This window comes from Mrakia frigida, assembly GCF_051309035.1.
Source record: "Mrakia frigida strain ATCC 22029 unplaced genomic scaffold BDY24scaffold_23, whole genome shotgun sequence".
Lineage (NCBI taxonomy): Eukaryota > Fungi > Basidiomycota > Tremellomycetes > Cystofilobasidiales > Mrakiaceae > Mrakia > Mrakia frigida.
Window position 1 is genome coordinate 27,358 of NW_027481258.1, and position 14,356 is coordinate 41,713.

General features: G+C 55.4%; 3 protein-coding genes across 3 annotated transcripts; 2 read left to right on the plus strand and 1 right to left on the minus strand.

Annotated features, from left to right (window-relative positions):
• Positions 1-108: 108 nt before the first annotated feature.
• Positions 109-3,262, plus strand: BDY24DRAFT_442788 (kinase-like domain-containing protein; the record flags this gene model as incomplete). Its single annotated transcript, XM_076644715.1, has 8 exons — positions 109-238; positions 345-418; positions 552-635; positions 745-1,319; positions 1,400-1,475; positions 1,552-1,613; positions 1,693-1,793; positions 1,881-3,262. 8 exons carry the CDS (start codon positions 112-114, stop codon positions 3,137-3,139), a joined length of 2,358 nt encoding a protein of 785 aa, XP_076494911.1. The 3' UTR covers positions 3,140-3,262.
• An 83-nt stretch (positions 3,263-3,345) lies between these two features.
• BDY24DRAFT_394707 (tetratricopeptide repeat protein) lies at positions 3,346-6,404 on the plus strand. The gene is made up of 12 exons (XM_076641213.1): positions 3,346-3,486; positions 3,567-3,608; positions 3,690-3,966; positions 4,051-4,444; positions 4,517-4,740; positions 4,829-5,142; positions 5,250-5,499; positions 5,581-5,642; positions 5,716-5,738; positions 5,817-5,929; positions 6,033-6,202; positions 6,282-6,404. The coding sequence occupies exons 1-12, from the start codon at positions 3,394-3,396 to the stop codon at positions 6,357-6,359; spliced, it is 2,040 nt and encodes a 679-aa protein (XP_076494912.1). The 5' UTR covers positions 3,346-3,393; the 3' UTR covers positions 6,360-6,404.
• Positions 6,405-8,334: 1,930 nt separating this feature from the next.
• Positions 8,335-12,446, minus strand: BDY24DRAFT_120511 (uncharacterized protein). Its single transcript, XM_076635933.1, has 5 exons — positions 11,578-12,446; positions 11,391-11,452; positions 10,623-11,289; positions 10,455-10,549; positions 8,335-10,397 (listed from the first exon to the last, which is right to left on the minus strand). The coding sequence occupies exons 1-5, from the start codon at positions 12,233-12,235 to the stop codon at positions 8,565-8,567; spliced, it is 3,315 nt and encodes a 1,104-aa protein (XP_076494913.1). The 5' UTR covers positions 12,236-12,446; the 3' UTR covers positions 8,335-8,564.
• Between the last annotated feature and the right edge of the window lie 1,910 nt (positions 12,447-14,356).

A 14,356-nucleotide genomic window follows, 5' to 3' on the forward strand; every position in this document is an offset into this window, starting at 1 on the left:
TACGAAACAAACGATCCGGCTACTTGAACAGAGGAAGAAGGAGAAGGAGAGGATCCGAGCTCGTGATTTGTCGAAGACCGAGGCGAGTGCTTTCTCTCTCCACAGACAGCCATGTCCTCAATTTGGCCGAGAAGAAGACGAAAGCTCACTCACGCTCTGCAGGAGGACAACATCAACATCGAAGACGAGGATTCAGTAGGCAAAGGAATCGAGAACGCTAAGGGGACGCTCAAGCAAGGTCAGTCGAGCTCACCTCCTCTCCTTCCTTCCTTCCCTCCCTTCCTCTCTCTTGCCTCTCACAACCTCAGAGCTCATCGTTCGTCCTTCTTCAACCTCCTCATCAGATCTGGAGCAGCTCAAGGTCACTACGAACGACTTTCTCGCTGTCGCTCACGTCGCTGACGGTCAGTTTGGATCGGTAAGGCCTCCTCCTCCTTCGCTTTCGCTGTTCAGCTGTTTCGCCTTCCAGCTTCACTCCTTCTCTTCTAAGCTCATTTAGTACCTCCCGTATGGATCTCTCGGGCTCACACTTCAATCTTATTGTCTTCCAGGTCGATCTCGTCAAGTGCAACCTCGATGGTCGAGTCTACTGCTTGAAGACGATGCAGAAGGCCGTCGTTCGTCGAGCTCGTCAGGTCCGTCGTCTCTCCCCTCGTCCTTTCGACCCAGCCAAGAGTTCGGTGCAAATCTCGCACCTCTGAAACAACACTCTGACTCTCTTCTTTACATCCTATCTTCTTCCAGCACGTCTCTCCCCTTACGGAACGAACTCTCCACACCCTCTCGCTCCTCACCGCCTCCTCCCACACGCCCCACCTCCTCGCCTCGTTCCAATCTCCCTTCGCCCTGCATCTCGTCCTAGACTACATCCCAAACGGAACTCTCTGGGATCTCCTCTCCTCCCTACCTCCAAAACCAAACTCGCCATCAGGTCTCTCGGAGGAGGACGTTCGGTTCTGGTCGCTCGGAATCGTCTCAGCCCTCGCTTGGATTCACGATCAAGGTTGGGCTCATCGAGACGTCAAGCCTCATAACCTCCTCGTCGACGCTCGAGAAGGACAGTCGCCGAGAGTGCTGTTGACCGACTTCGGATCCGCTGCGAAGGTGTTGAAGGAAGGAGGGACGAAGCTGGCGAGGAGGGACTGTCTCTGGCCGGTTGGGACGCCGGATTATATCGCTCCTGAGGTGCTGGAGAGCAGCGAGGAGGCTTTGGTTCAAGCTGAGGAGGAAGATGAGGATCGGACTGTGAGACCTACGGACGAGGAAGAGGAGGGATACGGAGTTGGAGTGGATTGGTGGTCGATGGGAGTGGTCATCTAGTGAGTCTTCGTGTTTCTCGTCTCTCGCCTCTTCGCTTCGGTACTGACTGTTATGACCGACGTGTCTTACTCTTCCGTAGTGAGCTCGTATTTGGAGAAGCTCCCTTCTTCGCTGAAACGATCGGGGACACGTATTGGAGGATCGTCAACTTTGAGGTTCGTCGACGCGCCTCGTTCCCTTTCTCTCCTCGACGTGCACGAGCTGACCTTCGATCTTCTTCTCGCTCATCAGACCAGTCTTCAATTTCCTTCATCAATCGATGCGTCCGAAGATCTTAAGGATTTCTTGAGAGGGTGAGCTCCTTCGACACGATCTCCTTCTTCCCGAGACGCGACTGACTCGGTCCTTCGCCCCGTCGGTTCTCACTCGCAGACTTCTCAGCGATCAAGCCGTTCGATACGGTCGTGATGGAGGCCACCAGATCATCTCTCATCCTTGGTATCGGAGTTGCTCGTGGGATGCTTCGTGCCCAGGTTCGTCGACGTCTCTTTCCTCTGTCCTTCGACCGTCTCAACTCCTTCGGCTAACACCTCTGTGTTCGCCTTCCTTCCCAACCGCAGAACCACCGCCTTCAACCCTCCTACTCCCACCACCAGCTCCTCTTGACCCTCCTCAGCTATCCCAGGTCCCCACCGACAACGAGAAGAACGGAGACGCCTTCGCCTTCTCCGACTTCTTCGTCTCGAGCCCAGGTCTCTCCATCCTCCACTCCAAATCCTCCCCCTTCCACTCTCAAAGCTACCATCCCCGGGACTCCTCTGATGACGGAATCGGGAACGACGACGCACAACTGGTCGAGTTCGAGGGCTTCACCTGGGGACCCACCGAGGACGCGTTCGACTCCCCTCGACTCAACGCTCTCCCTTCTTCCTTCCCTCTCCCGACCTTCAACACCAACACCCAGCCCGCTTCGTTTTTCGCGTCCCCTATCAGCCTCCCACCCACCACCTCCTCCAATCCCAACTCCTACTACGTCGCTACTCCTCATCGAACCTCCGCCACAACCACAACCTCAGCCTCGTACGAAACTCCTCTTCGCCAACTCTCCTCTTACCACTCTCACCCTCCCACTCAACGCCAACCTCCTCCTTCCACCGCTCGTCGGTCCACTCGTCCAGACCTGTCGGAAACGAGAGCGTTGCAGCAGATGGTGGATTGCGTAGGGATGAGCGCTCGGAAGAGGGTGTTGGAGAGTGGCAGGAAACCGAGGTTGCTGGTTTTGAGAAAGTGGGAAGGAGGAGATCAGTCGAATCTTGGAGGAGGAGGGAGTGGTGCATCGGGGGGAGGAGGAGGAGGAGGAGGAGGAAGAGCGGGAGGAGGTCGGGGAGGAGCGGGAGCTGCTACGCCTACGCCTGCTAGTGGAGGGTTGGGAGGGCTGTTCCCGAGAGCAGGGTCCTCGAGGCCTGGGAGTCGAGCTTCCGGAGGTGGTGGAGGTGTGTTCGACGAGGGCGGAGCAGGGAGAGGAGGCACGGAGGAGGGAGGGGAGCGGGAGCGGGAGAGGGAGAGAAGGTCGAGGGAGCGTTCGGGGTCGAGGAGGTTGGACTTCGAGAAGGAGAAGGAAAAGGAGACGACAGTGAAGAAGCCTGATCAGTTGGAGAAGAAGTCGTCTTCGAGCTCGCTGCCTCTGAAGAAGAGTGGGAGCGGGAGGACGAGGAGGGAGAAGGACGCGCCGTCGACGGGGTTTGTCGAGGAGGGAAGAAGGAACGAGAAGCTCGAGAAGCTGGAGCGTCAGAGGCAGAGGATGATGGATGCTTTGGATGAGGTGGAAAAGAGGTTGGATGAGTTGGTGGGGAAGGTTCCTTGGTTGAGGGGACTTTGAGAGACGAGAGAGAGTCGCGCGTCGCATCCTTCACTGTTTTCCGCATCGATTTCGTTCTTGTTTTTAGCACTTCTCTCTCTCTCGCTTTATGATACTCTACGATTAATGCTTGCACACATGGATTATATGCTTCTACAAAGAGATGCTCACCGGCTCTCGATGTAGTAACCGGACGCTCGGGTAGAAGCCCGATTTCATCCTTGCATCCTTTCCTTCCTTTGCACCCTTCACCACCTCCTCAAGCAACATCAACGATGTCCTTCCTTAACGGCCCTGCGGATTGTGGACCTGTTAATCCTCTGGCTCAACTTTCCAAGACTTCAGCTGTTGATAACAGTTTACAGAGGGTGAGCAGGGGGAGGGAAGGAGTAAGCAAGGAGGACGAAGCTGACCTCGTTCCCCTCCCTTCTTTCTTTGATTCTTTCAGGATCGATTCGTTCAACAAGGAGGATCTTCTTCTTCCTCTCAAGTGAGCTTTACATCGTTTCTCTCTTCTCGTCTTTATACTTTCCTTGAGCTGACTTTGTTTCGTTGGGTTTCGTTCGTTGAGCTTCGACAACTCCCTTCCTCCTCCTCGGCCTCCTCGTCCTCCTCCTCTCGACCTCTTCAACACCTCGGTCAACCTCGTTCTTCTCCACAACCGTTCGACTTAGCTTCTCTCCAACACGCTCTAGCAGGAAATCAGAACCAGAGAATCCCTTCCCCAGCAGCTCACCATCAGCATCATCCGAACGCTTGGATCGAGGAGATCACCCAACAGAATCAACATCAACAGCGACAAGGAGGGCCGTGGCAGAACCAGGGAATGGAGGAGGGTTGGAACAGAGGTAATATCCTTTCTCTCGTATATATATATATGTATTCCAGAAATCACGCTGACCGTCGTCGCTTCTCGTCCATCCATCCATCAGCCGCTCAGCCCTCTCCTCTTCAACATCAGCAGCACTCGGATCCTCAGTTCCAAGCAGCTTGGGAATCAGCTCAACCTCAACAACAACAGCACCATCACCAGCAACAGTTCCAGCAACCCTCGTCGTACCAGCAGTTTGGAGGAGGAGCAGGTCGATTCGGAGGAGGAGCGATGGGGATGGGAGGGATGATGGGCGGAAACGCAGGCTTCATGCCTCAACCTCAGCTTCAACAGGGAGGAATCGACAAGGGAAAAGGTCGAGAAGTCTCCTGGGAGAGTCAGTTCGATCAGTACGCTGAGGTGGCCAAGGAAGCGTCGAAGGAGGGGACGGAGAAGCCAGCAGAGGTCGTCGAAGAGGAGGAGCTGAAGGCAAAGGTCGTCGACGAGCTGGAGGAGTGAGTTCCATCTCCGTTTCCTCTCCTTTAGCAGCCAATCTAAAGCTGACCTTTGACTTCGTGCGCTCGCAGAATCTGGCAATCCCACCAAGGAGACAAGGCTCTCGACGCCGACGGAGAGGGAGACCTCCGTTCGTGGGAAGCCGAGTTCTCTCAGTTCGCTTCAGGGGACGTCGCTTCCGCCTACGAGGAGCTCGAAGCCGATCAGGCTAGGCGGTACGAGGAGGAGATGGGAGACGATGTCCTTGGGACCACAGATGATACGGGCTTCCCTCGATTGGGAACGTACACTTTCGGTGAGTCGAAGTTGGACACGCGTCCCTTTTCTCTCGAACTCACATACTTCTCCCCTCTTCCTTCACTCATCCCTTCTTTCGCTCGCAGAAAACACCAACCCTTACCTCACCCACCCCAACCCTCTCGCTCACGCTCACTCCATGTCCAACTCGCTCGCCTCCCTCTCCGACAAAGCTCTCGCTCTCGAAGCCGCCCTTCAATCCGCCACCATGCCTCGGGACACGCTCGAGGAAGCAGCTGCTTGGAAGGAGTTGGGAGATACTCAGACTCAGGATGAGAAGGAGTTGGCTGGGACGAGAGCTTTGGAGGAGAGTGTGAGGGTTTATGAGAGGATCAGGGAGAAGGCTGGGGACGGGAGCGGAGGAGAAGCGGTCAGCGTTGGGATGGGAGAAGCTTTGATGGTGAGCCCCTCGAGCTTTACTTTCCTTCTAGTTGTTCACGATCTCGAATGAAACGACCACTAACCTCTTTCCTCCTCTCCTCTCCTCTCCTCATCGTCTCGTCCCAGTCCCTCGCCATCTCCTACACCAACGAATCCTACGACCAAGCCGCCTACCTCACTCTCCACCGACACCTCTCCCTTCTCCACCCCAAACACGCCAAACCTCTCCCTCCCACCCTCGGAGGATCGAACCAAACCAACCCTTGGGCCATCCACGGACTCCTGACGGAGTGTTTCCTCAACGCGGCGAGGGAGCAGCAAGGAGAAGGGAGGGTGGATCCGGGGACGCAGATGGCGCTGGGATTGTTGTACTATAGTGAGTGCTGATGGGTGGTGGAAGAGTAGAGAGGCTGGGGAAGAGGAGAGGAAGCTGATCTCGTTTGGTGGTTTGAATCAGGCAACGGAGAGTTCGAGCTTTCCGCTGATTGCTGGAGTGCTGCTTTGAGTGTTACGCCTGAAGTTCGTTGCTGTTCTCGACTTGCCCTGTTCTCTCTTACTTGAAAAGCTGACGTTTCATCGCTCTCTCGAACAGGACTTCCTCCTCTGGAACCGACTGTACGCTCTTTCCCTCGCCTCTCCTTCGACGCGTCTCGAAGCTGACCTTTGGTTCGATTTCGTTCTCGTTCCTCGCAGTGGAGCCACCCTCGCCAACGGAGGTCGACCCGAAGAAGCCATTGACGCTTATCGACGAGCTCTCGATCTCAACCCTACCTACACGAGATCGATCTACAACTTGGGCGTTTCGTGTACGTCTCCTTGCTCATTTTCTTTCCTTTCTCTTCTCGTTGCTGACCTTTTCTTCTTTTCCCTCAATTCGTTCGTCCTAACGTCGCTCGTTTGGTCCGTCAGGCCTCAACATTGGAATCTACCGCGAAGCAGCCGAACATCTCCTCACAGCTCTCTCGCTCCATCAAACCTCCCAGCAGAACGGAGGAGGACCTGAGCTTCTGTCGAAGGATGAAGCGGTGAATCAGAGTCAGAACCTCTGGTCGACGTTGAGGAGGGCTTTCTTTGCTATGGTGAGTCAGACCCAGAGTCCACTAGAGGAGGAGAGGGACGAACGTACCGGAGCTGACCTCGTTTTCTTTTCTCTTGCAGGACCGACCTGATCTCGCTGAGAAGGCTGTGGTGGGTGCTGATCTGAGGATCTTCGGTGGGGAGGGCTTCGAGTTCTAGGTTGTTGGCTTCGTTCAGTTGAAGATATAGTAAATTTCTTGAAGGATCAAGGAAGGCCGTCGCGTCGAGTCGGGGAGGCACGCGTTGCTTCTTCGACTGTCTCCCCAAGGACGAAAAGTTTTGTTGGCACCAACCCAAGGGATGATTTTGACTACTGAGAGCCTTCCCTCGAAGGCCAAAGAATCTGCGAACAGAGACGTTGGAGAGGTAACCATGGAGACGACTCTTCACAAAGCGACCCTGAATTCGAAACGTCCTTCCTTCGTTCCCTCCACCGTCCACCTTCTCCTTCCTCTCGCACATAAATTCCTACTCGATCGGACGCTCGTTTGGACGCTCTCGAAGCTGGTCAGGAAGCCATCAACGCTCACCTCAAAGGTATCCTCCAAGAGCTCCGAGAACACAGGACGGACTCGAACAGGACGAAGGACGACCACGAACAGAGGCTCTTCAACTCGGAGCAATCCATCGTCATCAGGGACGAGGAGTACGAGTTGTTCGCCAAGAAGTTCAACACTCTCGTCGTTGCTACCAACCATCCCGAGCTCGGCGTTCCAGTTCGAAGAGAGGAGTTGGTGGTCGAGGGAAAGGTGAGTCGTTCCTCTAAAAAGATGATCCATCAGAGCGTTGGATCGGTCAGCTCTGACGTGAAAGGTGGAGCTAGGTTTGGGTGTGGTGGAGATGGGACGAAGCTGAAGGATGGGAAGAGGGAAGAGTTTGGAGAGGAGAGCGAGGACGCTCGGTCTCGAGGACGGATCCATCGAGTTCGTCGCTAAAGAAGTCGTAGGAGCAGGCGGGACGGAATGAGTGAAGACTGTCTAGAAGATGATAGTAGTTGCTCGTTTACTGATCTTCGTTCTTTCTTTTCCACCCATGTTCGTTCTTCGATCGAGAGACAGAGATTTGCGACGCGTCTTCTCGGTTTCTTCCTTTCTTGACTCCGCTTTGTTCGCCTCTCGTTTCAATTTTGTTTGAAAACTCAAGCGCTCTACTTTAAGGCTGCTATGCACAGTCGGCATGTATGCATGGCGCATGGAATCACGATGAAAGAAAGGGAAGGAAGGCCGCGTCGAGCTCGTTCCTGTCTCTGCTTTTCCCCTTCCCTTCCCTCCCAGTCCTTCTCTCCCTTCAACCCTTTTCTTTCCCAACGTCGTTCTAGTATATTCTCTATACGAGAGTTTCATGAATTTGGCGTTTGCTATTCTTCTTCGTTCCTACACTTCTCCTCTTCACCCTCCGTCGTCCCCCTTCTCCTCTCTCTCCTCTTCACGCCGAACACCCTGCTTCGAAAGAACCGAGAAAACCAAAGGAAACGAAAGATACGAAATACAAGATGATAATGCTGCTGCGAAAGAAGGTTTGGTTTAAAAAACGTAAGAAAGGACGAGAGGGAGGAGGAGGGGAGGGGAAAAGCTAAGGGCAAAGAGAGGTCGAGCGAAGCAAAGATGAGAGAGAGATGTAGGGAGGAGGAGGTGAGACGAGGTGCAGGTAGGCAGATTTGTTTGTGAAGATTGGGATGAGGTGAGGGAGGGAATGCTGAGTGGTTTGGGTTTGGATCTACTTCTTCGTGAGCATCGCCCTCAACGAGCTTCCCAACCCCTTCAACTTCGCTGGACGTTCCTTCTCCTTCTCCAACCTCCCTTCCGATCGGATCGACGCCGACGACGATGGACTGCTCGACCTTCCAACCTGTCCTCCTCCGGTGCTGTTTCGAGGAGTGATGACTCGTTGAGAAGGCGATCCTGAGATCGTGCTCGTCGAAGCTTCACGAAGTCGAGAGGCTGAAGAAGGGAGGGTGGACTCGGCGGGTCGAAGGATAGGAGGACCGCTCCAGTGAGCGTTTCCGCCGGTTCCTGAGGTGGTAGAGGAGGACGAGGAGGCGACCTTGGGACGTTCGAAGATGGGGTCGAGACCGATGTTGGGAGTCGAGGAGAAGGTCTGTTGGCGGACGACCGACTTGGGTTGCTTGACTTTGGGAGGTCGAGGAGGGTTGGGTTTGAGGAAGATATCGTCCGAGGTTGACTGGAAGGAAAGAAGAGGGAAGGAGAAGGTTAGCTTCGGTTGGGGAGGCGACGCGACGAAGAAGAAAAGGGCTGAGAACTTACCACTTCTCCGCTTCGAGTCATGTGCTGATGTCGAGGGAGCTGATCGAGCTGGTAGGGGACTCCCGACATCTCTGAAGGAGGGTGAGAAGGAAAAGAAGCGTCAGTTGTTGAGAGAGGAAGGGAAGAGAGATGGAAGAGACTCACGTTTCACGTTCGTCTGCCTCTTCGGCTGCACTGGAGTTCCTCCTGCCGAAACGAGACTCGATCCTCGACTGGAGTTGGGTTGGAAGCTTCCCGAAGAGCTGGCGGTCGTTGCGTAGGTCGAAACACTGCTGTCCGACGCTCTCGAGTAGATGGAGCTGGGAGGAGAAGCGGAGATCGACGTCCTCGCACTCGCTCGACCAGGAGAAGGGTCCTCGGCTCGATTGGGCACCAGCTCGTTAGGACGACGAGCGGTGAGGATTCTCCTCGTTCCAGGAGCAGCTCCAGATCCGGCGTCTCGACGAGTAGGGGCTGCTGGTGCTGAGTTGGATCCGAGGAGGTTGGGCATCGAAGGGTTGGGAGATTGCTGAGGCGAAGATCCAGGAGGCTGCCTCCACGAGGCCGAGTCGCTGGCGTGATGACCTGAGGCGTGTGAGCGGTGGGACTGGTTGGAGTGGACGGAGGAGGAGATCGAGTTGGAAGGGGAAAGTCCTCGACGACGAGACGGTTCCCGAGGGATGCTGTCGCTTGGACTGGGATCTCGTTCCGACGGTCGTCCTCGAGGCCAAGGCGAGAGAGCCTCCTTTCCGAGTCCCATCGCCGCTGCTGCCTCCTCCCGTTCCCTAGCCAAGGCTCTCAACGACTCGAGCTCGGTCGACTTCCTCGTCGAAGAAGGCGTCCTGGTCGTCGATCCCGATCCTGGAGACGAAGGGACCGAAGGCGACTTGGCTCCGTTGGGAAGGGAAGGAGGGTAGGGAGACGATCCTCGGTACTCGTAACCTGCTGGAGCGTGGCAGACGTTGGAGCCGTTCGAACGAGGAGGTCGAGGGATGGCGCTGATCTGTCGAGCAAGGGTTTGGGAGGCGAGGGCGAGAGCTCGAGCGGTGATCTCTGGGTTTCCGAGTCCGCTCGATAGTCCTGCGAGACCAGTCTCGGCCGCTGCTGGAGGTGGAAGAGGAGCGGCGTCGATGATGGTGAGGGAAGGCGATGAAGAGACCGGACTCGATGGGACGACGACGACGGCGACGGATCCTGTCGAAGCGAGAAGAGCTGCCTTGCCCTTTCGAGCTCCTCTCTTCTTCCTCTTGGACGTTCCCGACGCACTCCTCGACCATGGCTCTCCGTCCTCGTTAAAATCCGTGGCGTCGTCGGTCTCTGCGTCCGTCGTGGCGGCTTCGGTGTGGATGGAGTCGCGTCGTCCGAAGGCGGGAGGGGAGAGAGGGAGGAGAGCTGGTTGAGAGTGGATTAGAGGAGGAGGAGAAGACTTGTCGAAGTCGGAGAGGAAATCCGGGGAGGTAGGGATGGAGGATGCGAAGACTGGAGTGGTAGGAGCGGTGGTGGGAGCCGAGGTGGTGAGAGCGGAGACGAGGGAGGGAGGACTCGTTCGGATCTCCGAGTTAAAGGAGTCTCCGAACGACGCTCGAGGGAGGACTGGCGATTTGGCGAAGAGGGTTGAGGAAGTGGTCTTGAAGGGCTCGACCTTTTTCTTCTCGACGTGGAAAGCCGTTCGAACTGGTGGTTTCCTTCCTCCTCCACCTCCTCCTCCCGTCGGCAAGGCGATCTTCTTGTTCCCTCCCAGCATCGACCCGAGTCCTCCAACCCACTTCCCAAACTCTCCAGCACTGACTCTCGTCTCGGGATCCCAGGCGAGAACCTTCTCGGCGAGGAAAGAGGCGACTTCGGGACCCATTCCAGGGAACTTGGCGGCGAGGAAGCCTTTGGGGTCGGCTCGGAACGATTGGAAGGGAGCGCAAGTGGGAGAGGGATCCGACCAGGGGTTCTTGTGGAAGAGCTGAAAGAAGAGGTGTCAGTCAGTTGAAGATTCGATACGGGGAGAGAAGGAACGAACCATGTTGATCAGAACGATTCCTAGGGACCAGACGTCGGCGGGAGGAGGTCTGTAGCTTGGACCGAGGTTGTTTCGACATTCGACAGCCATGTAAGCTGGAAGGAAGGAAGGAACAGAGGTCAGTCGAAGCTTCGAAAGAAGTCGTCGAGAGAAAGGAGAGAAACTCACGTCGACTTCCGCACTCGACATCTTCACAATCCGTCTCCGTCGTAGCAAGTCCAAAGTCTGTCAACTTGCAAACCACTCTCCCTCGTCCCTTCGACCAGCTCTTCTCCTCCGTGATGATGATGTTCTCCGGCTTGATGTCTCGATGGGAGACTCCCGAGTCGTGGCAGGCCTGAACGGCAGCGCACATCTGAGCGAACATGCTCGAGATCAACCTCACTCGATGAGGAGCGAGGAGGAGAGGAGCTGGGATGGCCGAGAGGAGGGAGGGAGTAGGAGGAGTGAAGGCGGTGGTGTTGATCGACGAGAGGAGGAGGGAAGAAGATGGAGTAGGGAGTCCTGGTTGAGGTGTGATGGAGAGAGCGAGGGATCGGTTGGCCGAGAAGGGGAAGTGCGACGTGTGAGGAGCTGATCCGTGGTGAGGGTTGAGAGCGGAAAGGGCTGGGGAAGGAGGAGTGGTAGTTCCGTTGGAAGGCGATCCGTTGATGGTGCTCATGACTGAAGAGTTGAAGGAGGTAGCGGTGGGAGGAGGCTTGGAACGTTCGAGCCAGTAGAAGAGATCCTCTCCTGGGCAGAGTTCGAGGACGAGGAAGAGCCATTCGGGGGTTTGGAGGGTTTGGTAGAGAGTGACGATGTTGGCGTGATAAGGGAGGGATTGATGGATCGTGGCCTGGAGGGAGAGACATCCGCATTGGAGGAGAAGGAAGGGAGCCGTTGTCAATCTCGAGTTTTGGGGTGGTCGCCACACGAGGAGAAGGAGGGAACACGTACCTCGAACATCTGGACTTCTAAACTCTCCTCGCTGAGATCCTGTTTGCTCAAGCACTTGAGAGCTGTTTGGAAGATGAACCAGAAGTCAGGAAGGGGAAAGATAAGGAATCAGAAACGCGATTTGGCCGCCTACAACGCCCGAAGGAAGGAGGAGGAGAAGAAGGGAAAGCGAGAGCTCCAGACTCACCAAACTCCCTTCCGTAACAACGACCTTTCCCAGTTCCCAACCCCACAATCCCGTCCTCTCCTTCCATGTCCCACTCGAGCTCACTCCCACTGTCTGACCTCTTCCTTCCTGTGGGTTGGTCGAGGACCTCTCGAACGAGATAGACGACCGCATACGATCCCGTTCCGAGCTGACGGACGATCTCGAGTCGATTGAGACCTGGTTCTGATTCCGTTGACGTTGAGGTTGAAGAGGAAGGTGGTGGAGAGGAGGGTAGAGGTGAAGATCTGACTGCTTGTAAAGGTGCTGAGGAGGAGGTTGTAGGGATAGGTTGACCGATTTGGATGGTATCTCCCTCGGAAAGTTCCAGATGCCTTCTCTTTGTTCGTCTCGATCTACTGCTGCTTCCTCCGACGCTTCCATCTCCGTAACCTGTTCCCGACCTCGAGAATCCTCCTGAGGAATCGCTTCCTCCAGCTGCTGAATCCTCGAGGAGGGTTGAGGTCGCTTCTCCTGTGACGCCGAGCGAGAGGAAGGCCCGGGCAAGCGAAACGGAAACCGACTTGTTCCTCCTCGACGAAGTACGAACTCGTTGACCTTGACTGCTAGGGGAAGGTGAAGGTAGAGGAGTGAACGTTGGAGAAGGGAGCGAAGGTTGAGGAGAGAGAGGGGAGAGCATCCTCGGAGAGTTGGCCGAGACGAGAAGAGAGGGCAGACGAAGGTCGCAAGGTCGTCCGTCCGTTTCAGTATCCTTCTCCTTCTATAAAAAAAAAAGGGACCCCCTGTCCTGCGAGAGTGAAGGCGAGGAGAGGGAGAAGGAAAGGGCGAACGTCGAAGAAGAGGAAAAGAAGAAGGAGGGAGGGAAGGAAGAGAGGGAGTGAACGTTGGGGAGGAAGGAGGGTTGACTCCTCGAGGTCTCAAGGAGCCATGTGGATCCCTAAGCAGCACGCGATTCGAAACGACATAGCCCTTTCCCGTCCCTGTTTCTTTTTGTTGGTAAGGCTAGCTCAGTTACAGAGAGGGCAAGCGAATGCATACGAGGTTGTCGTGCGAAAATTGCTCCAAGGAAGGAGGAGAGAGAGAAAGATCGAAGCGAGTCACCTCCTCCTCGATGCCAAATGAATCGCGGCAAGTCAAACTCCATGCTTCTAGGTTCGTGGAGGAGAACAGCAACAGACTTTTACACCGAGAGACATACGAGAAGGTCCTCTCTGCAAGCTCAAGCTTTTATCTCGTAGAGATGTATGCTTCGAGGCAGCGAGAGAAGAGAGAGAGATGGGAGCAGTGCAGAGCGCGTCGTCAAGAATACCTCCGCGGCCGACGCGTCCAAAACGCAAAGGATCGCCCCCAAAAAGGTGCATCAGATGGATTCTCAATTCCATCAAATAAACCTGTACGGGAGAGATACATCGACCAACCAGCTGCGAGAAGGGTGAAAGAAGAGCGAGGAGGACGAGAGACGACCCTCGAAGACTCGACCTCGTTGGCCCTCTCTCCTTCCTGTTTTTGGTTCTTGAGGTCAAGCCGACTTGGCAACGATCATGAGGAGACAAAGACAGCCGCTGGAGCTCGAGTGGAGGCGGAGGTGACTGTGGGAGGAGAGTTCGGAGGGAAGGCTGAGGTCGAACGTGGGAAGAGACGTCTTCAGAGTTGACGTTCGAGAGGAGATAAGGCCAGAGCGTAGCAGTTTCGAAGCTGTTAGGAAGGATAAGGGAGCTTAGTTAGGGTCCTCATACCGGAGTTAAAGCCTTCGAAAATGGGTGGAGCAGGTCGAGGGAGTTGAGGAGGAGGAGGAGGAGGAGGAGGAAGAAGTTGAGCTCACCTCGTCCGCTCTTGACGTCCTTCCCTCTAGCGCTGGATAAGAGGGCTCCGAGCAGTAAGAGCGATATAACAGCATCTGTAGCCACTCCGATGAAAACGAGAGAATCACCAAATGGTCCTAGAATGGGTGAGGAAGAGAGGCAATGAGGGAGGGAAGGAGAGGAAGAGGTGAGCTCGATGCGGAGGGAGAGAGAAAGAACGAACTTGACACTCACAGATATCACAGGAAGAGGGGAACATTCTTTCGAGGTCCTGATACTGCTTTGGAGCAACACTGAGGTGGATGGACCGTAGGAAGGAAGGTCGTCGGGGTTGAGGGAAACCAGAGACGAAGGGAAGGGAAGCTCGCGAGCTCTTCGTTCTTTCTCTCTCCCAACCCTCAGCATCGTTCTCAGCCACATCTTCCATCGACGACGACTTCCAATCCAGAGCAGAGCTCTGGTGGTGTCCTTTCACCCAGCTGAAAAAAATCAGACGAAATCTGAGCCCCCACGGTCTCTCTGCGAGCTTCGACCTTCCCCACTCGATCCTCACTCCCCGACGGTATCAAAGGCCCTCCCTTCCTCGCCTCGCACGAAATGGTCCACCACTAGCTCTCGTCTCTTCGAAGGAATGGTCCCTTCAACGCAATCTGGTCTGAGTCTTGTATCGAGGGTCAACACCCCACCTCCTACAGCGCAAGCAAGATTCGGACCTCACCTGCTGTCCTCCTCCTCTTCCTGCTTCTTCCCTTAGTTCGACCATCAGTCTGCTCAGCAAATCATCTTGGTAACAGCTGGAACGTTTATAAAGCTTTCATCAGTTGACAGGAGTCTGTTCGAAGGAAATCCTTCCTCGTCTCGCGGTCGCAGCTGCTTCGATTGAGCGACGCGACGACCTCATGTCGTTTCGAGGCTCGTTCCCTTCGATGCTTGGCACTGGATACCGCTATCTCTTCCTACGATCGCTTATCTGTGTGCTAAGGAAACGAGGGGGCCAA

Bases quoted from the DNA above. Each gene is read 5' to 3' on its own strand.
- BDY24DRAFT_120511 (XM_076635933.1), bottom strand. From the start codon at position 12,235: ATGCTCTCCCCTCTCTCTCCTCAACCTTCGCTCCCTTCTCCAACGTTC. The intron at 11,453-11,577 runs GTGAGTCTGGAG...TCTTCCAAACAG, and splicing joins TTGTTACGGAAGGGAGTTTG to CTCTCAAGTGCTTGAGCAAA. The intron at 10,550-10,622 runs GTGAGTTTCTCT...CCTTCCTTCCAG, and splicing joins TGTCGAGTGCGGAAGTCGAC to CTTACATGGCTGTCGAATGT.
- BDY24DRAFT_394707 (XM_076641213.1), top strand. From the start codon at position 3,394: ATGTCCTTCCTTAACGGCCCTGCGGATTGTGGACCTGTTAATCCTCTG. The intron at 3,609-3,689 runs GTGAGCTTTACA...TCGTTCGTTGAG, and splicing joins GATCTTCTTCTTCCTCTCAA to CTTCGACAACTCCCTTCCTC. The intron at 4,741-4,828 runs GTGAGTCGAAGT...TTTCGCTCGCAG, and splicing joins ATTGGGAACGTACACTTTCG to AAAACACCAACCCTTACCTC.